This window comes from Coenobita brevimanus, chromosome 62, assembly GCF_032717465.1.
Source record: "Coenobita brevimanus isolate Jiangsu-jjx chromosome 62, ASM3271746v2, whole genome shotgun sequence".
Lineage (NCBI taxonomy): Eukaryota > Metazoa > Arthropoda > Malacostraca > Decapoda > Coenobitidae > Coenobita > Coenobita brevimanus.
In genome coordinates this window covers 6,229,033-6,251,106 of record NC_137015.1, presented here as the reverse complement: position 1 = coordinate 6,251,106, position 22,074 = coordinate 6,229,033, and the positions used below count along the sequence as shown (strand labels likewise).

Sequence of the window (22,074 nt, the reverse complement as noted above, 5' to 3'; positions counted from 1 at the left end):
TGGTGAGCTGAGTGAGTTCTTTGATCTCAATGTGGGACTGAAACAGGGTTGTGTGATGTCTCCATGGCTGTTTAATATATACATGGATGGGGTTGTAAAGGAGGTGCAAAGCAGGGCAGTGGATGTGGGGGTGGCTCTAATGAATGAGGGTGAGATTTGGAGGATTCCAGTGTTGCTGTTTGCTAATGATACAGTATTGTTGATTGAAGATGAATGTGAGTTGCAAGGTTTGGTGAATGAATTTGACACAGTGTGTAGGAAGAGGAATCTGAAAGTTAATGTAAACAAGAGTAAAGTTATGGTGTTTGAGAGGAACGATGTCACAGAATATACAGTGAGGTTGGATGGTGAGGATATGGAGAATGTGAGTGCATTCAAGTACTTGGGCAATGTGATGAATAAGGATGGAACTTTGGGGGATGAAGTGCGTGAAAGGGTACAGCAGGGAAGGAAGGTTGTTGGTTCATTGAAAGCAGTGATGAGAAATAGGGAGGTGCGTATGGAAGAAGTCACTGCATGACAGTATTGTGATCCCTACCCTGACGTATGGAAGCGAGGCATGGACCTTGCAAGAGGGGAACAAGTCAAGGGAGAGAGCAGTGGAAATGAGTTACTTGAGAGGAGCATGTGGAGTGCCATGGAGGCACAGGTTGATGAATGAAGTAAAGGAACGTTGTGGGGTGGATGTGGATGTGGTTGAGAAGATTAGGAGAAATACACTGAGGTGGTTTGGACATGTGGAAAGAATAGAGAATGAAAGACTGACTAAGAGGGTGTATGTAGGTGAGGTGGAGGGAAGGAGAGGGAGGGGTAGACCGAGGATGAGGTGGAGGGATGGAGTTGAGAGGTATATGAGGGAGGGGGAAGTGAGTTGGGGGAGGGTAGTCAAATGGTGGGTGACAGAGCGACTTGGAGGCATTTTGTCTGCAGCCACCCCTTGCAGGATTACGGTGTCAGGCTATAGATAGATTGATAGATAGCTCCTCGAGTCCGATAAAAGCGAATTCAGGTCTACTGAAGTCCGTTATATCGAGGTTTTACTGTACTTCACATTAGGTTTTCAACCACATTTACACTTCCGCACAGGCTTTACATCTTAAACAATGTGAGAAAAGAAAACAGAAAATAATATTCATCAAAAACAAACTTTTGCTTGGGATGATGCTTAGGTCCTTGAAGTTGCATGATCCCCTCATGACACACAATTTCAACATCACCTAACATTTTTTAAAACTTTCATAATTTTACTGGAGTGCATTACCTCTCACAACTGCTAACTTTAGAGATACCATGTTTTTGGATGTGGGACCATCTCTTGGGTCAGCCCTGTCTGTAAGTCACTCCCTTGGGGTTTTCAGACAAGGTGCTTATTCCCATAGTCTTTAACAACCCCTTATAATGACCCTGATTATCTCACAACTATCTGGTACTTCTGTACTTGTACATATTCCATATGGAGTACAGTTCATGTGTGCTGGAGGGAGTACCAAAGAGTATCTAGGGCTCATTGCACATCTGATACATATACAACTATTCTATGCAAGGCCAAAAATTATTTTTTTTTACTTGACTCTCCTCGCAAGGACTTCCTTCAATCTCATCACTGCAATGTTATATTATTTACTACTGTCCCAGTACTAACACAAAATACAACTTAGGAATGACCCACTATGTGCCCACTAATTCAACCCCACTACATAACATATCTCAAGCACCTCACTATCACAACACAAACAATCCTTCAAACTACACTCAACAAAAGGTCTCTAGGAGTGCACTGTTGGTGTGACCTGTTTCCTGCAGTCCACTGGCTTCATGTTCATGTGAGCCCGAGGTAACAACACAAACAATACAAAGGAGATTTCTGCGCCTGCATCCCTCCCCTGCTGCATATCTGTTTAAATACTGATAAGAACATCAGCTCAGAAACATACCAACACCTTCCCTAGTAAAATAAATTTATCAAAGGCCAGGATACTCTCCCACCTCAAAACACACGATGAGTTAAGGCAACAAATAAGCTTCAGTCATGCAGGTACCTTGACATGGAGCAGTGAAAATCCTTCTCTGTTTGTACAACTTCCCTGTTTCCTTTAAAAATATATTCAGTGAACAGATACAACTTGATTAGCAAAACTTATTTAATATATATGTATATAAAAAATGACTAAAATTGAGCTACATGTACACAGTATCAAAAACCTGAGTAACAGGTTGCTTCTGGCTGCCACAGACTAAATTATGTTTGAGTTTTCACAATTTCCTATTAGCACTGACCTTGGGATAATACAGCAACACAACCATCTGACCAAAGTTGAGGATAATTGCCTTATTATGCAATTTCATGACATACCAGTTTTAACACCAACACTGAGAAACTTACAAATACTACAAAAACTGTCCCATTTTCATTAGTTTCCTTTGCTTTCACTATTCTTGGGTGGGCCATGAACCATAGGTTTATTAAAAGCCTATCGTATTAAAACTTAAAATATATTACAGGAATTAAGTTAATCACAGTGTTTTAGACTGCATATTCATGTCTTCATGCACATTCTTGAACAGTGTGTAATTATATTAATGACTGAGGCAGACTCCACATTCTTTAACCTGAATCTACTCAATGCCTTGTCTCATCTTGTTTTTCTTGCCTCAGAGCTTACACAGGACACCCAAACTGGTAAAATCATCATCCATTGCGTATATTATGTATATAGGCACATTAACAACAAATGTCACTCATCAGACACTGCCTTTCTTACAATCAGCCAACATTTTCTACCATTGTTTTTTATCATATTAAATATTTACCCCACTGCTCTTTCTGCAACTGTGTTTCTCCACATTACTCATTCATGTAATTTTTCTGCCCATTGTATAAACACACACACATACACACAGCACAATACTAACCCCTCTACATAACATTAGTCACTCCGACACACTACCCTTAAAGCCATGGTAAGCCACATTGTCCCAAGTGTGACACTACTTAAGAGTATTGTCATGACTGCACTGCTGCCAGCCTACTAGCGTCTGGTCTGAGGGGTGCGGTGTGAGGTGGGAGTGTGGGGGTGAGGGGATGAATGTGGGGCCTTGATGGGCGTGTGTGGAGGATGACGACGGATAACCTTCTGAATGAGGCGGTCAGACAGAGCCACCACCAGGGAAAACAACCGTAGATGATAACCACTGGAAACAGAAATAACATCGTTATAATTTTGTTCTTGTTTGTTGTGGCCCTAGGCTCATCTGACATGAATCTAGTGGACTGTAGGGTGAACCTGCCTTTTTCCTGCATTCCATCATTCTCCTTTTGAGGGAGTGGGAGGGAGATGAGGGGCACTTGTATAACCAAGCAGATGAGCTGCCCAACTATACTGGTGCCACAACATGAAGGTGTCCCTCTCCAGCACATTACAAATTATATAAATTAAAACCCTTCTGAAAAATGACAATTATTACTGAAACCACCTTTACCTTCAGGCACTAAAGGGGTTCGTAACATTCTTCAGAAACCCCTTCAGGACCGGGTCTCTGGCCTACTTTGTCTTCACATACCTCTCTCACTCTCTCAACACTCCACTTCCTTTTTCTTCTCTCTCACCAACATTCTGCCTCAACTCTCGTCTTCCATAACAGCATGATTTGCCTCTTCCAACATTACCATCACTCACTTCAAAGACTCCTTGGCACCTTATAAATTTGCATAATCCATTCAGGAATTCCACATTTCAATATTAGCACTCTCATCCATTACAAAACCCTAATAAACTTCACTAATACTAACACCATTCATCCTGTTTATTCAACTTATGGGAGATCTCCAGTAGTGAAGAGCCTAACCCTTCCAGCCTGCGAGTTTTCTCTTTGGCTAAATAAAGTCACCTAGTGTTCACCATTATCCACAGCAGCAAGCTGAGGCAGTCAACTGTGCACTCAAGGTCTTATTCATCATTCTCAACTCTAACCTACTAGAAGTTGGCCTGTTCCACCCAATGCCAGCAAAGCATCAAATTTCATCTCTCAATCTAGTTCCCTGTCTATCTCTTCCCCTCGCTCCATCTTTGGTATGCTACTCAAATACCATGCTTGTCAATCTGTCATGTCTCTAATTTAACTGTGAAATGTTTTGTTGCTGTATGAGCAAAGAAAAATATGTATATGCATGTATACTACAAGTGCTCTTTAAGCTTAAGAGAGTTTATATATAAGACCATCCCTGATTTATGCTACAATGGTAGGAGGAAAAGCTTACTTTACACATCCACCCACTCACCTACTGTTGAGGACAGGTTCAGCTTCGTTGGCACTGATGATGAACACAGGGAAGAGGAGAGCAAATGAACAACCACTGCAAGAAAAACAACATTCTCATTCACCTCATTCCAGTGAGGAATTTCAGAGCATGTTCCCATCCCCCCCTTTTTTTTAATCAAAGTGATGGAGTTAAGGCGAGAATGACAAGTCCCATTTCCCTGAGCATAATTACAAGGTCTGTCCAGAAAGAAACCGAACTTTGAAAACAGCACTCCCAACAACCCAGCACAGCATGCTCATGACAGGAGTGCTGTGTAGTGGCAACTTTGAGTTTTAGTCTAACACTATTGTTTAGTGCACTTGGTGATTTGTTGCAAGTTGAACGATGAAGGATCTTGAAGAGCAATGTATGTGCATGAAATTTTGTTTCAAACTGGGAAAAACTTTTAAGGAGGCTTTTCAAATGTTGCAACAAGCTTATGGGGAGGATAGTTTGAGTTGTAACCAATGTTACAAGTGGTTCCAGCAGTTCAAATCGGGAAGAACATCCACTGAAGACAATCCCAAACCTAGATGGCCTCCCATGTCAACAGACAACAAACATGTCGAGAGAGTGCACACCATGATCCATGAAAATCATCACATGACTGTCCACGAAGTTTCCAAAGAAGTTTGTACCACATGATCTGAACTGAAAAACTGTGCATCGTGCTACTGCAAAATTCGCTCTGTCTACTGATAAATGAATAAAAAGAGAACCGTGTCATAATCAGTCAGGAAATGCTTGAATGTTCGAATCTGATGAAAATTTTCTGAAAAATGTCATAACAGGTGATGAAACATAGGTGTATGGCTATGATGATGAAACAAAAAGGCAGTTGTCACAGTTGGTTGGAACATCATTACCATTACCAAAGAAGGCAAATCAGAGTCGCTCAAGTGGGAAGGTGATGTTGTTTGTCTTTTTACTGGAAGGGCATCGTTCATCATGAGTTTGTTCCACTTACTTAGATAGTCAATAAAGAGCTGTACTTGGAGGTTCTCATGCTCCTGAGGGAGGCAGTGTGGAGGAAAAGGCCTAAGGCATGGACAAACAAAACCCAGACGCTGCACCATGGCAATGCACCTCCTCACGCGTCATTCCTTATCTGTGACTTTTTGGCAAAGCGCAAGACTACTATCGTCCCCCAGCTGCCCTGCTCTCCAGATTTGGCCCCTGTGGACCCCAAGTTGAAATCCACCCTGAATGGTCACCGATTTCAAACAATAGAGGAGACAGAAGAAACTTTGCTACAAGAACTTCCCACCACCCCTGGAAACGCATTCCAGAACTGGAAAAAAATGTTGGGAACGCTGTATGAACAGTGGAGGGGAGTACTGTATTTTGAAGGAGACAAGTTTGATTAAGTTGTAAGTAAAGCCACATCCTTTTTTTCTGAGAAGTTCATTTTCTTTCAGGACAGACCTTGTATATGAGCAACATACCCCAACCATCCCTTGAATTATGTCAGTTGCAGACATGGTGCAGAGATAAGGCTCCAACAAGTCCAATATCCAGTACCAAATACTGTAATTACAGTAATGGTTCTAGCTTATTGTCTTCCTTCTGCTGTTTTGTTTATGCCTCCCCCCCCCCACCCCCCATGTGCAGCTCTGGGAAAAGGCTTCAGGGTCTATCCTCAAGTTCCAGTAGCCCTCCTACATCTCCAAATGTCACCACTTCAGCACTAACACCCACCATCCACAGTGAATACATGCTAGGGCTGTCTCATACAGGACCGGTGTAATGGTACTAGTGGGGGTGCTTTTATGACATGTCGGCCGGTCATCCTGTAGATCAGAAATGTCTGTTTTTATGAAATTCAAATCCTTAAACTGTTCCCTGCCCCAGCCAGGATTTGAACCTGGGTCCATTAGGACTGCAGGCCATCTCTCAATTGACTCTGTCACTGCCTCAATAGTCTTCTAATGTTGTTAATTATACACTCAATAAATACAGTAATGCTCCTTACAAGAAACGTTTCATGTTTTTGTTTAATTCTTCATTCCTCAATTGTTGCTAACTATTCATTAACCCTGGTCTGTCTGGACAAGCAGATCTATCAACCGCGAGCAAGCAATCGTCCCCATAGGCTCGTCCCGTAATGAACTGGTGTTCCCTTGCACCTGTCAGTGCCCCGCAACAGTGTGGGGAAAAGTGTGGAGGTTTGGTTCCTGGATGGATGCCACATTTGTCTCTCTCCACCCAGCATTGTAAATGGTTTCCTGGGTTGCAGGAAATCAAGAGGCTGGTCACTCAGTACACAGCCACCAGAAGTGGGAAGACTAGTAAAAGTGACAGGAAAGAAAGAAAGCAGTAGGAAGTGAGGGGGAGCTGACACACACACAATGATAAAGGTGAAGGAAGAAGTAGGCACCACTATATCAAGTGAGTGGATGATAGCCACCACCACCTACCACCTTAATTCTACAGTAAAGTAAAGAAACACTGCACATTAAAACTTCATTGATACTGTACCTATAATGCTGATTTGACAATTCACACAACTGACAACACCAAATGTGAAGTTTTGATATTTTGGAACATAACAATGAACACAACACTGCCGTGTAATGAGGACTTACTGTACATATAATAAGGGGATATACAGTACTTTAGGGGTGATGGGAGGGGCTTAGTGGTGATTCCTGGCTTTGCACTTTTTTGTCTTCACAAAGGATGTTGGGCCCAGAACCTCTGCATATGAGACTATATTACAAAAGAAATCTGTAGCTGTATGGGCTGATACTTTTCAGACTTAATTCCCATTCTTCCAATATAACTTAGCTCACATATACACACCATGAGACAGATTTTGCACACATGAGAATGCCCTTCCCCAACACATAAAATAAACTCTAGTATCTCAAAATATCCAACTGGAACCTGTACTCTTGCTTTAGGTGGCACCACATACATACATCCATCCATCATCTAATATTATGTTGCCCCAGCCTGGGGTTAGGCAAGTTGGCCCTGACATTTAATATAAGAGTGACAAGCCTCACTCATCTCTGAATGGCATTACGTGAGCAATAAACTCCAACCACCCCTTGGATAGTCACTCAGTGTACAGTCACCCATAAGCAGAAGAAAGAGGAAAGAATGAAGAAAAGGAGGACAGAAGAGGAAGCGTAAAGTCACTCGTAAGCAGAAGGAAGAGGAAAGAATAAAGGAGAGAAGGGCAGAAGAGGAAGGATGGAAGAGAGGAAAGGACAGACACCCAAAGCAGCACTACATCAAGTAAGTGGATGGTGAGTGCTCCCACCTACCACAACCATACATACATACATATGTAACATACAGTATATATACATGCATACACACAGCATCCAGGAAATGAATGGTAAAAATTTCAACAACTAAAGGACCTTAGGAGGAAGACAACTGATCATTTAGAAATGCTCAAACTACCTAGTAGAAGGCAGATGAGGTAGCTAATTCAGAATATATTTTTCAGTTCAAGAATGAATGAGGCCATATAATGTACTGTCCGTATATAATGTTTAGATGCCAGCACTTATTCTATTAAAGTCATATACTGCAAGTACAATTCAGTTTTTCTATTTATCATCCAATCCTTTAATGCCCAATCAGGATTGTAGGCACTCAGGACTATGATCTGGTCAGTGAACCTTAACTCACTAAACAACCTTTTAGTAGTTAACACCCAATGTAATATATGGTAACCTAGGCTAAAAGAAACATTTTGACTTATCATTCTGTGTAAAGCCATCTAAAGGCAGCACTATATCAGGGGAGTGGATTGTAAACTACTGCTAATAAATATTTCTTAATCTCCACAAATGCACACATGACCAACTCACCTGAAGTAGATATTGGAGGAAAACATGCTGAAGAAAGCAAGTGGGAAGCCAAAACCCAAAAAGTATGGCCAATTCTCCTCAACAAAACTGCAACACAGAGTCAAACCATATAGAGATTACTAAGAGGAAAGCACTGTTCTTCCAACAGCAATTTAGTTCTTTGTAATACTCACCACTAATTAACCCCTTTAATCCTATGATGATTTTTTTTTTTTTTTTCACTTACGCTATCATCAGATTACCATATTTTCCTAAAGAAAGACTTTTCAAAATGATGGGTTAGACATAGTCTTCATTATACCTCTTTTCTAGAAATTATCTCCCAAAAGCTGAACATAGGTCTAATTGTCTCGAGAGCAAATATACATAATCATGATGAAGAGGTTCACCACCGTACTATCATGAGGCAATGCAAAGTATCGCCTTCAAAATAATCCATAACTCGTGACTTTGTTTAGTTTCTCTACACAAATTGGAGATGATTTTATTCAGCTTAGAGGGGATCTCTTGTGATGGAAGTTTAATTATCACAAACCTCTCCAATTTCCAATGCCAAGTGCAATTACATGATCATATCATAATCATCATCATCCGGACCTCCTTTCCCACCCTAGGGTAAGGTGAGGAGTAGAAACATCCAGACAGCCCAAGTTTGCATAACCCAATGGGCCGCACTTCCATTCACTCATCATTAGAGCCCTCAGAATCCTGGCTCTATCTGATATGACAAAAACATTCACCACATTCTACAGCTTCACATAAACGTATCCGATTGAGTCAAACCCAATGCTGTCATGTTAACATGGGGTGCCAAATCCCTGATCATGCACTTCTTCTCACAACATTCATCCAGTCAGCTCGATCTCTTGTCACTCCCCTAGCTTCACCGACTTCCATACCTCTCTTCCTAACACATTCATCCACCATATCCCTCCAACTTCTCCTTGGCCTACCTCACCTCCTCCCTCCTTCAAATTCACTCAGATATACCTTTTTCACCATTCTATTGTTATCCATTCGCTCCACATGACCATATCAACTCAGTGAACTCGCTTTGATTCTGGTGTCCACAGCCTTCCTCACTCTGCATCTTTCACAAATCACATTATTTCATATCCTATCCACTCTCTCTACTCCACGTACATTCCTTAGCAGTCCCATCTCCACTGCTCTCACTCCTGACTCTTCATTTTCATGCCACACCATAGCCTCATATCCACATGTGAGACTAACACTCCTTCAAGTAAGCTTTGCACTGCTGCAACACTCAAGCTTAGGTTTCTTATCAAGGTCTTAATACCACCAGCTACTTTCCTTCCTTGTATCACTCTACTTTCAACTTCTTTTGCACATTTTCCTCTTTTCTACCACTGTACCCAGGTATTTGAACTCTCTCACCAATTCCAGTCTCTCTCTCTCTCCATTCACTATAACATCACACTTGGAGTCGCCTTCTCTCTCGATTACCATCACTTTACTCCTTTCTACATTTACTCTCATGGTACGACACTCACAGACATCAGAAAAAATTGGCACTAGCCTACCAAATTCTTGTCCGGTATTTGCAACTACCACTGCATCATCAGCATACAACAAATCTGAGATATTCCATCCCTCACCATTTATTAACAACACCATCCCTCTCTCCATTACTCATGTTTTCACTTCTCTCATCACTCCATCCATATATATAGTGAACAACCATGGGAACATCATGCAACCTTGTCGCACACCCACACTGATTGTGAACCATTCACTTAGATGCCAATTTATCCTTACGCATGCCTCACCACCATCATAAAAACTCCTAACAGCAACTAGCAGCTTACCATCTACATTGTACATGCACAAACCCTTCCACAATTCTTCTCTGTCTACTTTGTCGTATGCTTTTTCCAGAGCCATGAATGCCATAAACACCTTATAGTCCTTCTCACAAGCCTTCTCCACTATCTGTCTCACTGCAAATATTTGATCCACACATCCTCTGCCACTCCTAAAGCCATCCTGTTCGTCACTCACTAGGACTTCTGATATCTCTCTTACTTTCTCTATAATAATTCTTCCACATACCTTCCCTACAACACACAATAAACTTATGCCATGATAATTCTTGCACTCACTTTGCTCACCTCTATTTTTGTACAGGGATACAAACACAGCCTTTTTCTACACTGCTGGCACAGTTTCACTCATCCATGCCATCTTACATATCTCCAACAAGCACTTCATTCTACTCTCTCTAATACACTTAATCATCTCTGCATACACCTCATCAACCCTAGCTGCTTTCCTGTTTTTCAGTCGCTACATGGCATTCTTCACTTGTGCGAGTGTCACGTTTCCTAGCACTGCATGCCTTCTCTGCACACCCTCAAAACTAATCATGTTTACAGCCGCTCTGCTCTCTTTATTCCCATTCATCAGACTTTCAAAATATTCTTTCCATTGGTCCTTACTTTATCCCTATGGGTTAATAATCTACCACTTACATCCTTCACACTCTCATATTTCTTTCTGTTGTCACTTATACATTTCCGCACGTCCTTCCAGAATAACTTCCTATTTTCAAAGTACAGTAATTTGCATTCATTTTTCTTCCTAGATCATCATTTACCTTCTTCTTCCTCTTCACTTGTCTCTTTACATGCTTCTTGCTCTTAATACATTCAGTTTTTATTTCAACCGAACCCCTGTCATGTAACCACTCTAGCCAATTCTTCCTCTTTTCCTCCACTGCTCTCTTAACCTCTTCATTCCACCATGCTGTACCTTTCTTCTTTGTTGTTACTCTTGCGACACCACACACTGCTTTAGCAATGCTAACTAAGCATTCCCTATGTGCATTCCACAGGCTGTCCAGATCCATTTCAATCCAATTCACTGATTCCAACTCCTCCCCTACTTTGGTCCTGTATTTATCTGCCATTGCTTTGATCCTCGGACTTTCAGTCTTTCTCCCTGACTGATCCTCTCTCTCTCCTTGTCCACCTCACTCCTCTTTTGCATACCAGAATCATATGATCTGACATACCTCCACATCGTCCTCTCACAGCCCTCAAATCAGCAACCATTCCCAGCATCAATCTCTCTATGAGCACGTAATCAGGTTCCTTTTAACATGATCCCCGTACCATGTATATTTATGTGCATTCTTGTGTTTGAAATATGAGTTACAAATGCACAACCTCCTTTCCTGACATATCCTTCAGTCACTTCCCATTATCATTCTCTCCTGATTCTCTATTACAACCCATTATGTCATTCTCAGGACCAATGCCTATCCTTCCATTCATATCACCCATTACAATCACTTTATAGCTCCTGGGCATTTTTCCCACTACTTCATCCAGCTCATCTCAAAACCTGTATTTCTCTTTCTCACTTCAGTCATCACAAGATGCATGTGCTACAATCACTGCCACTTTCACCTTCTCGAACTTGAACTTGACATACATACATCTCGAGTTGACACGTTTATAATCTCTCATTGCACTCTGCCACACCCCATTCATCAATAAAGCAACTCCTCCTTTGCATCTTCGTCGCCAATTCATGCCCGATCTTACACATTTCACACCCTCCCACTCCTCCATTTCACAGCCTCTCATCTTTGTTTCACACAATGCCATCATGGCATATCTCGCACTCTTAAACACATTCACCACTTCCACCCTCTTGCTCTCTTCATTCAAACCTCTCACATTCCACACGGCCATGCGAATCTGCTCATCTGGTTGCGGCCCTGGGCAGGTACTGGGCCTCCCAAGGCTCTCTGAAACATCTGCCATGATAAAGTATTTGACACAGGAATCTGGGGGACACTTAACCCAGCCAAAAACCCTGGTTATACGGTTACCACCCAGCATAGTAAATGGTTTCCTGGGTACAGGAAACCATTTGGCTTGTCACTCAGTGTAGAGACCATAAGGCATCCATCCCTACATTGCATAAGTGGATGATGGGAGCCCCCACCTAAAGAATAAAATGTGAATGATGTCACTGTACTGAAAGGATTAATAAAAAAAAAAAAAAAAACTGGAAAAAATGTACTGCCAGTTCTGTGCTACCCCATCAAAATATACGGCTCTAAGGCTAAACTTAAACAGTCAAACACATCAGGGCAGATGACTTGCCCACACTCCTGGTAGCATAACAGGAAAAACAAAGGAGAAGCCATCAGCCAACTCTTGGAGTTTTAAACCAATTTGCATAATGCAGGGTTACCACTCAAAATGGTGACTGTTAACTAAAGATAAGGGGGCAGGGTGGCTCAGTGGTAGAGCGCCTGACTTGAAACCAAAGGGTCGAGAGTTCATAGCCTGCAAAGCTGCCCTGCTGGGCGAGGTAACGCTCTCCCGTCACCTAGCAAGGCTACATGATCTATCAAGGTCTAGCTCAGGGAATTCACTTCCCCATATTAAAGACTTCCAATTACTAGATAAACTAGTCAATCATCCACATTCATGGGGAGTATGTTACACTTTTGCCTGCGAATAATGATAATCTGCAAACAATCAGCGCCCCCTAAATGACTCCTACAGTCATAATTTAACTACGAAATTGTCTAAAAGCCCTTTGCAGTGACCGAAAACATCTTCAGGTTAGAATCCACTTCCAAGTATATTTTGAGACTGCATAATAAACCAGTTAAACCATTCCAATTACACTTTGAATGGGCATATTTTCAGTTGGCTCATTAATCTACGAATAACCAAACCCACACTCATAGTGGGGTGACAATATAGCAAGTTATACTGTTCTGGCCTGAAGAAGATCCCTAACTCTTTTAAGCTCAGCTGAAAGGAGAGATGATCTGACCAGCAATCAAGGACACATGCCTGCCACATAACTAGGGTTCATCCAATTACATCCAACCATGACTAAGTACATGTATTCAATCTGTGAGAGTGGCTCAGTTGTCAGGTGAAAACAAACTTACTACACTAGACCAAACAATTTTTTTTACCTTAAGCTGTGTATTTCATCACTTGTCTTTATTTGTTACTTATACAGCTACCAAACACTTCACAACCAAACCTGAGTGACTATTAAAATTAAAGAATACCACCAAACAACACTACAAATGATGATAATTCAGTTCTATGAAGAGTTCTTCATTTTAAAATTAGCCAGTGTACTCTAAAAATACTTCCCATTCCCAAAGTTCTTTAGCCCCTTGAATATGGGTAAGGTCCTTTATAGCTGCTATAAGATAATTTTATTCAGCTAAGGAAAGGCCTTTCATATTGAAGGTGTTTATTAATGCTATGTCTATCATAATGAAGGTGTTTATTAATGCTATGTCTATCATAATGAAGGTGTTTATTAATGCTATGTCTAACTGCTGCAGTTTGAAGTATATGTCCTGGGCCGAATTAAATTGTCAGAAAATGGCATGATAAATTAAAAAAGGCATCTCCAGGCTAGTAATAATCATAGTTGCTGCCTCAAGTTCATCAGAAGCATGAACTTCGTGGACTGCAAACTGAAGATGCCCTTCTCTGGCACAGTTAATTAACCACTAACCTGAGCCTCTTGTCCAGCTGCCAGCCCATGTTGAACCAACGGTACTCAAAGGCGTAGAGGGCATTCAGCATTGACAAGTGAATCAAGCCAAGCAGCTTGCCCACACCCACCAACGGCACCAATGTCACTAGATTGGACTGAAAGGAGGAAAGCTGAAATTACAAATAAAAATAAAATATGATCAAACTATTGTCTCCACACAGCTGCTGTACCGTATTTTGCGGCATATAAAACACTGCAGTGTGAAAGACGCACCCTAATTCTGGAAGGGCAGTTCTGAGAAAAAAAGCATGCCTTGACCATCACTACAGAAAGGTTGCCTGATATGAGTATTTTTCACTCAAATACACACTCACCTTTCAGAATCTCTATTCAGTACTGTATATCTGTCTTTGGTTCCTTTGTTTTTATATGAAGAAGGGTACAAGATGAAAACAAACAAACAACCCTTTCCTCTCAAAGTGTTACTTTGTTCCATGACACCTTCTTACCACTTTATGAAGTCCATATAGTATATGTCTTTGGTTTCTTTATTTTTATGTAAAAGGGGGGTACAAAACAAGAAAACAGACAAACAACCCCTTCCTTACAAAAAGTTACTTTGTAACCAGATGCCATCGTAACACTGTGTTTATGAAGTCCGAACTGTCCGACTCCCTTTGTACAATAATTTAAGAAAACGTTCATCTCCATTAAAGTACAATAAATATGTATCAGTATATAGACATAAGTATTTTTTTCGTGAAATGAGATTAAAACAACAATACTCAATAAAACCCGTTCTTTCATTCATTTAAGAAAATACATAGGCCATTAAATGCAGGAATACAATTTATCTCCAAATCAAATGCCTGCATGTTTTCAAATGCCAGCATGTACTGTATATTGCAATCACAGACAACACAAAAAGATTTTTAAAAATCAATTACAAGGAATGTTTACTGCATTTTATTTACCCTAAAAGTATCCCACACTAGTCAGATTCGTGTCCCACACTTCCGGTGTTATGGTATATTCCCACATTCGATCTCGACTCAGTGTGATGTGAGACTACTGTAACATGCTCCTGATGTCTCATTACCTACACACAACACATTCACTTCCTAAACTGAAAAAAATATCCTTAAACAAACCAAATGAAATACGAGTCTTTTCTGCTCAGCACAATGCTCCTGAACATGACTTTGTTGCCATCACTAATGATGCACTCTCCCTAACCTCTGAATACCTCCACAATAATATTAATAGTAATAAATGTACCACTTTTATATACACACTTAACAAAAGCAAATTAAAATGTTTTACAACTGAAGTTCGATATGGCAAGGTTTTCGGGAACAAAGCATACACCTGTCTCTACCATCTTCTTAATATCACTCCATCACTGACAGTGCCATTTGCCTCAACATCAAAAATTAACAAAGCATTCTTAACTGTTCACAATTTACTAAAAACAGTCATTCACCTCAAAACATACTGAATTTAGTGAAAACATTTAAACATCCATTGTTATGCCTTCATAACACTGCTGTCCCCCAGTTGCTACACCACTGTATGTTAAGTGGCAGCTCTAAGGATTGTGCAAGAAAAATGCAGGCCCATTTTCAAATAACAGAACATAATTCTGCACTGAAAATGTCTAGGTGAATATCAGATAGAGAAGCAGATAAATAAAATTATAGACAGATAGCTACAACTAGTCACACCTCACATTCCCCTAGCCCAGTCACAACATGGCTTCAGGCCACTACACTCCACAAACACCCTTCTTAAAGACCTTACACAGAATTTTCGATGGCATGAATTCAGCTAGGCCACCACACAGAACACTCCTAGTCACACTAGAGTACTAGACATTAGCAAAGCTTTTGATGCCATCCCCCGCCACAACCTCACAAACAAAATACTCAACACAAACATGCACAATAACACAAAAAGATAGCTGGCAAACTACTTAGCAGGCAGATGTGCACACATAACATTTGCCAGTCAGTCTTCTAACATCAGAAACTTCACAAACGGCATCCCCCAAGAATCTGTTTTGTCCCCTACACTCTTTAATCTATACATGCACAACATACCCACACCCCACAGATACACATAGCTTCCAATGCAGATGATATAACACTTACATGTACACACCTAAACTCAAACACAACTGCACACATCATTCAACCTTACCTCAACACACTACACGAATGGTTCACCACAAACAGGCTCAAAATAGCCCCAGCCAAATCTACAGGTACTCTTCTCACAAACTGGATAGCAGAACATAGTCACATCCCACACTTCACCATAAACAACACTCCACTACCACACACACACACACACACACACACACACACACACACAAAATCCTTGGTGTAACATACAATACATCAATGTAATTCAAACAACACACCACAAACATTAAAAATAAAATAACACCAAGATGGCATTACACTGAGGTGGTTTGGACATGTGGAGAGAATGAAGAATGAAAGACTGACTAAGAGGGTGTATGCAGGTGAGGTGGAGGGAGGGAGAGGGAGGGGTAGACCGAGGATGAGGTGGAGGGATGGAGTTGAGAGGTATATGAGGGAGGGGGGGGGTGAGTTGGGGGGAGGGTAGTCAAATGGTGGGTGACAGAGTGACTTGGAGGCATTTTGTCTGCGGCCACCCTTTGCGGGATTAGGGCGTCGGGCTATAGATAGATAGATAGATAGACTTAATGCTTTGAGGTCACTTGCCCATACAACATTCGGACACAACAAAGAAACCACCACCACAGTATACAAACAATACATACGTTCAGTGATGAATTATGCAAGCCCTGCCTGGGCTTCTAACCTGACCAAAACACACTACAACACTCTACAGACCATACAGAACAAGGCCCTAAAAATAATCACAGGCTGCACAGCTACTACACCCACAGACCATCTACATCAAGAAACCAAAGTCCTCAAGGTCAAGGATCACCTAGACATGAGAGGCACCCAGTTTCTTGCTGCAGCCTCCACAAACCCACAACATCCACTACAGTACATGGCAGCACATCCACCCACACCAAGGAACATCAAAACAACACCCAGCACACGATACCATACATAAATACTGTCATCTCTCCCCCCTCAGACCAGCTTCCAGAAGCATATCCACACTCAGATCACTCGCCGCTCCATTCAGTCACGTAAAGACAACACACAGCTGCATGCACGGCCTCCTGACATCCACCCTTCTGAATCCTATCTTCCTCGTGAGGACAGGGTCCACCTGGCCAGGCTGAGATGTGGGCACCATCCAGCCCTCTTAAGTTACCAGAAGAGGCTGGATGACTCCATCGCTGATGCCTGTCCAGGATGCAACACAGCACCCCATGGTATTAAGCACATTATGGAAGACTGCATTGCACACAATCACCTATGCCAACAACACAACATACACTCTTTGAGCGCTCTGTGGGAAAGCCCGGTCTCAGCCATGGGCTTCCTAAGGGACTCGGGGCTGTTCGGCCAGACTGCCTAGGGAACTACTACTACTACTACTACTACTACCCCAAGACCATCACATGGCCAAAACAAACTCTGAGTGTTCTGTATTTGAACTTAGGTGTTTCTAATCGTAAAATCTGAGTATAAAAAGAAGTGAATGTATCGTAAAATCTGAGTATATACAGAAGTGAATGTTACTTTTTACATTACAATAAATCAAAGGTCTTTATACTCTAGAATATATTTATGACTGCCAAGCAGTGAGATGATCATCTGTATAAGAGATTCTTCTAAATGGAGCCAAGCGAACCTGTCTAGTCTGGCCTCCAGGAAGCATGGGGATAATTGAAGGTAATTTTGAAACTAAAAAGTGCGTCTTATATCCCACGAAGCACGGTACATTCTGTATACAGTAAAACCTCGATATAAAGGACTTCAATAGACCAGAACTCACTTTTATTGGACTTAAGGAGCTACCATACTAAATTCCTATATATTGGAAAAAGTCCAGGTTAGAAGGGGGAAGTTCGGATGTCGCTTTTATTGGAATTTCACATTTTTTGGAATGGTTTGGGCCCCAATCAGTCTGTTATAGTGAGGTCTCACTGTATTCTGCTACCTCCATACAACTTAATTCAGCTGAAGAAGGGTATCTTATACTGAATGGCTGTCTCCAACCCATCCAGTCCCATTCTATTTCCATAATCATCATCATCATCATCTGCACCTCCTTTCTCACCCAAGGGCAGGGTGAGGAGTAGCAATGCACAGACAGCCCAAATTTGCCAAATCCAATGGGCCATGATTCCATTCACTCACCATTCAAGCCCCCGGAATCCAGGCTCTATCGGATCCGTCAAAAACATTCACCACATTCCGTAGCTTCACATAAACTTACCCAATTGAGTCAATCTGGGTGCTGCCACGTTAAAAGGGGTGCCAAAATCCCTGATCATGCATTGCTCCTCACAACATTCATCCAGCCAGCTCAATCTCTTGTCAGTTCCCTAGCCTCACCGACTTCCAAACCTAACTTCCTCACACGCTCATCCACCATATCTCTCCACCTTCTCGTTGGCCTACCTCACCTCCTCCCTCCTTCAAATTCACTCAGATATACCTTCTTCACCACTCTACTGTTATCTATTCTCTCCGCATGACCATACTGTTAGTGCATATTGCTGTTAGTGTGTGTGTGTGCGCACACACTTGTTACGGTCCGAGTGGTGATGTCATCGGAAGGGTCTTACAGTATGCAGACAGAGCCCGCGCACTTGGAAGTGTGAGGCTGGTGAGTTCAGTTGCTTCGCATCCTAACACTGGTAGCAGAGCGTGGTTAGAGCATAATGGCGTCTTGTTCAACTAAGTAGCCTCCAAAACTTGAAAATGATTCTGACTATAAGAGTTGGAAGAAGGACATCGACATATTGTGCGAACTGACAGACTTACCGAAAAAGAAGCAAGCTCTAGCCATTCACCTTTCATTGTCAGGAAGAGCGAGGGTGGCGTCTTCAGAAATTGACGCTGCTGATCTGAAAGATGATAATGGTGTTCAGACCTTGTTGAACAAACTAGATGGTTTATTTCTCGTGGACAAAGGACGTCGGCAGTTTGCAGCTTTTCATGAATTGTACAACTTCAGAAGACCTGGTGATATGAACATTCGTAAGTCGTGGCAGAATTCGAGCATGTTTATTTTAAATTTACGAAGCAGGACATGCAACTACCTAATTCTGTGATGGCTTTTATGCTGCTGGCTTCATGCAAACTTTCAGATAGTGAGCAATAACTAGCGATGTCTGCGATAACTGAGGTAACTTATGAAAATATGAAATCTGCCCTGAATCGTATTTTCGCTAGGGAAATTTGTGGGCAGAACGATGCATCGGTGTCTACCAATAAGATGAAGAGTGAACCAGTTTTTTGGAGTGATGAAGTCGGGGATGAGGAAATGTTTTACGTTAGGAATACTCGATGAGGAAGGACAAAGTTTCGGGGTGGTGCAGTACGTGATCGAGGTCATGGTGATGGCCGTTCAACTGTATCTGCTAGAATTTCCCAACGCTCATCCACCGGCACAAGGCAGAACTCCCTCGGGCCTGATGGTAAGGTGTCGAAGTGTTTAGTATGTGATTCTCGATTTCATTGGGCACGTGACTGTCCAGATGCATACGAAAATAAAGGCAGTTGAGAAGAAAATTATGAAACAGTGCATCTGTCATTATTTATGGGCTATGCAGATGATACAGCTAGTAGAGGTAAATTACAGATGCTAGTAGAAGAATCTAAGGGATGTGGTGTTCTAGATGCAAGGTGTTCTACAACTGTATGTGGGGTTGAATGGATCAATTGCTATCTAAGTGAGCTCAGTGATTACGAACGTGACGCTATAATAAAAGAAAAGTCATCCTCAACGTTTACTTTCGCTTCTTCCCTCAAACGTGTTGCTCTGCCCTGCTACATTGGAAATATGTGTGCAACCATTGTGACTGATGTGGTGAGCTGCAATATTCCCTTGCTGCTGAGCAAAAGTTCCATGAAAAAAGCAAAAATGGTGATTAATTCTGAGAGTGACCAGGTCAAAATTTGTGGAACTATCGTTAATTTGAAGTCCTCATCTTCAGGCCATTACTTGCTTCCAATTTCTTTGTGACTAGGTCGAGAGTTTTGTGAAACAATCGCACTGGCATCTCTTTGGGGTGATGTAGACAAAACGGCTTCGAAGCTTCACAGGCAATTTGGACACCCGTCGGCTAAACTAATCAGACTTATTACAGATGCTGGAATTGAAAGTTCAGAACTGGAGCAAGCTATCAGGGATGTATCTGATGCATGTACAGTCTGTTGTAGGCACAAGAGAGCTAAGCCTCGGCCTGTAGTCAGTTTGCCCATGGCATCTAAGTTTAACAAAGCCATAGCTATGGATTTGAATGCTTGGGGAAGGCATTATTTCTTAGTCCTTGTTGATTTGGCGACCAAGTACTGCACCGCGATAGTAATTGCGGACAAATGTGCGACCACCATTATCAAAGGAGTATTTCGGAGCTGGATTGTTCTGTTTGGCGCACCTGGAAAAATTCTCACAGATAATGGGTGTGAATTCAACAATGCTGAAATACAAGCATTGGGAGAGGCCTTTAATATCAAGATCATGATGACGTCTGCAGAGTCCATGGAGCAACGGAGTATGTGAGCATCAAAATGCAGTCATAGGTGACACTGTTAGGAAGATAATGGCTAACACCCAGTGTGACTTGGATATGGCCTTGGCTTGGACAGTATCGGCAAGAAATGCTCTCACCAACTATGCAGGTTTTTCTCCTAACCAACTTGTTTTTTATCAAAACCCTGGCCTGCCTAATGTGTATGCAAATGATCCTCCAGCCTTGGAACCTACATCACCATCAAAAATTGTGAGGGACAATTTGAACGCTCTTCATTTAGCAAGGCAAGAGTTTATAAAGACTGAATCGGGTGAACGTTTGGCTAGGGCACTGCGGCACAACATACGTTCGAGTGACTTAAACGACATCCAAAATGGAGATGAGGTCTTCTACAAAAGAAATGACAGTCATGAATGGCATGGTCCTGGAATCGTAATAGGCAGAGATGGAAAACAAATTCTGGTGAGACACGGCGGTGTCTACGTGTGAGTGCATGTGTGTCGTTTAGCACGTGCTCCAAAACGAAATACTACAGTTGGAGACAGAGTCAGTAGTTATGAGAAGAACAGTGTAGTCCGAGAGAAGCCTAATGACGATTCTTCGCAAGTATTGAATGACTATCCACCGGATGATGAGTCAGAAAATGGTGCAATTCTGGATGATCAGCCTCCCACAGTTTCTCTTCCGGTTAAGGAGCCTCCCAAGGTTTCTGTTGGTCAGTGTATAAAGGGAATACATTCAGAAACTGGAGAGTCGGTGACTGGAAGGATTGTGAGTTGGGCGGGAAAAGCCACTGGAAAGTACAAACACTGCTACAATTTGAAGAGGGACTCTGATGGCAATACTGATTGGGTGGATCTGCAAAATGATTTCAGCACATAAGAAATAGTTGATGATGAAGCAGAGATGCTTGTTCTTTTCAACTCTGAGGAGGTAGTGTATTATGCGCCAAGGAAAAAGAAATGACAAACTGGCAGAATAATGACATGTATGAGGAAGTGGATGATGTTGGGCAAGATGCCATAACGGTTCGATGGGTTGTGACGGAAAAAATGAAAAACGAGAAGCCGATTTTTAAAGCCCGTTTAGTCGCCAGAGGATTTGAGGAAGACACAGTGGATCTCCAGAAAGACTCTCCTACATGCTCAAAAGAGGCTGTGCGTTTGGCACTTTCTTTTGCCTCCACCAACCAATGGGATTGCCACGCTATGGATGTGAAAGCTGCTTATCTGCAAGGTAACGACATTGAGCGAATTGTTAATTTAAGTCCTCTGCCTGAATATGCAAACGGTAAGCTGTGGAGACTAAAGAAAACAGTTTACGGCCTTTGTGATGCCGCTAGGCATTGGTACCTGCGCGTTAAAGATCAGTTGTTGAGTCTCAGAGCTAAAGTGTCATCACTGGATTCAGCACTGTTCTCTTGGAGTAATAGGGGCAAGATCGAAGGCATTATATGCATTTATGTCGATGATTTCCTTTGGGCTGGTACACGTGAGTTCGAGCAGCAAGTGATAAACAGTTGGAGCCAAATATCCCTCATCGGCAGTTCGGAATCAAAAGCTTTCAAATACGTTGGTCTAAATGTCGTCTCCAACAGCGATGGCAGCATAATGCTTGACCAGTTCCAGTACGCTTCGTCTTTGAAACCAGTCACGCTGAGCAGGCATCGTGCAGCAGTAAAATCAGGAGAGCTGTCTGAGTCTGAGAAAACCGAGTACTGAGCATTAATTGGACAGCTCAATTTGACTGCCACATATACTCGACCAGATATTGCCTTT

At 42.0% G+C, this 22,074-nt stretch overlaps 1 protein-coding gene across 2 annotated transcripts in view; it reads right to left on the bottom strand.

Moving 5' to 3' along the window:
- Positions 1–2,180: 2,180 nt before the first annotated feature.
- tank (EI24 domain-containing protein tank) overlaps positions 2,181–22,074 on the bottom strand; it is a 75,525-nt gene continuing 55,631 nt past the window's right edge. The window contains exons 5-8 of one of the 2 annotated variants that reach the window (XM_080275713.1): positions 13,657–13,793; positions 8,128–8,214; positions 4,280–4,354; positions 2,181–3,192 (exon numbers count right to left, since the gene is read on the bottom strand). In XM_080275713.1, coding sequence (XP_080131839.1) covers positions 3,030–3,192; positions 4,280–4,354; positions 8,128–8,214; positions 13,657–13,793 — 462 coding nt within the window. In that variant the 3' untranslated portion in view covers positions 2,181–3,029. The remainder of the gene's footprint in view (positions 3,193–4,279; positions 4,355–8,127; positions 8,215–13,656; positions 13,794–22,074) is intronic. The other variant, XM_080275714.1, reaches the window with a different exon arrangement.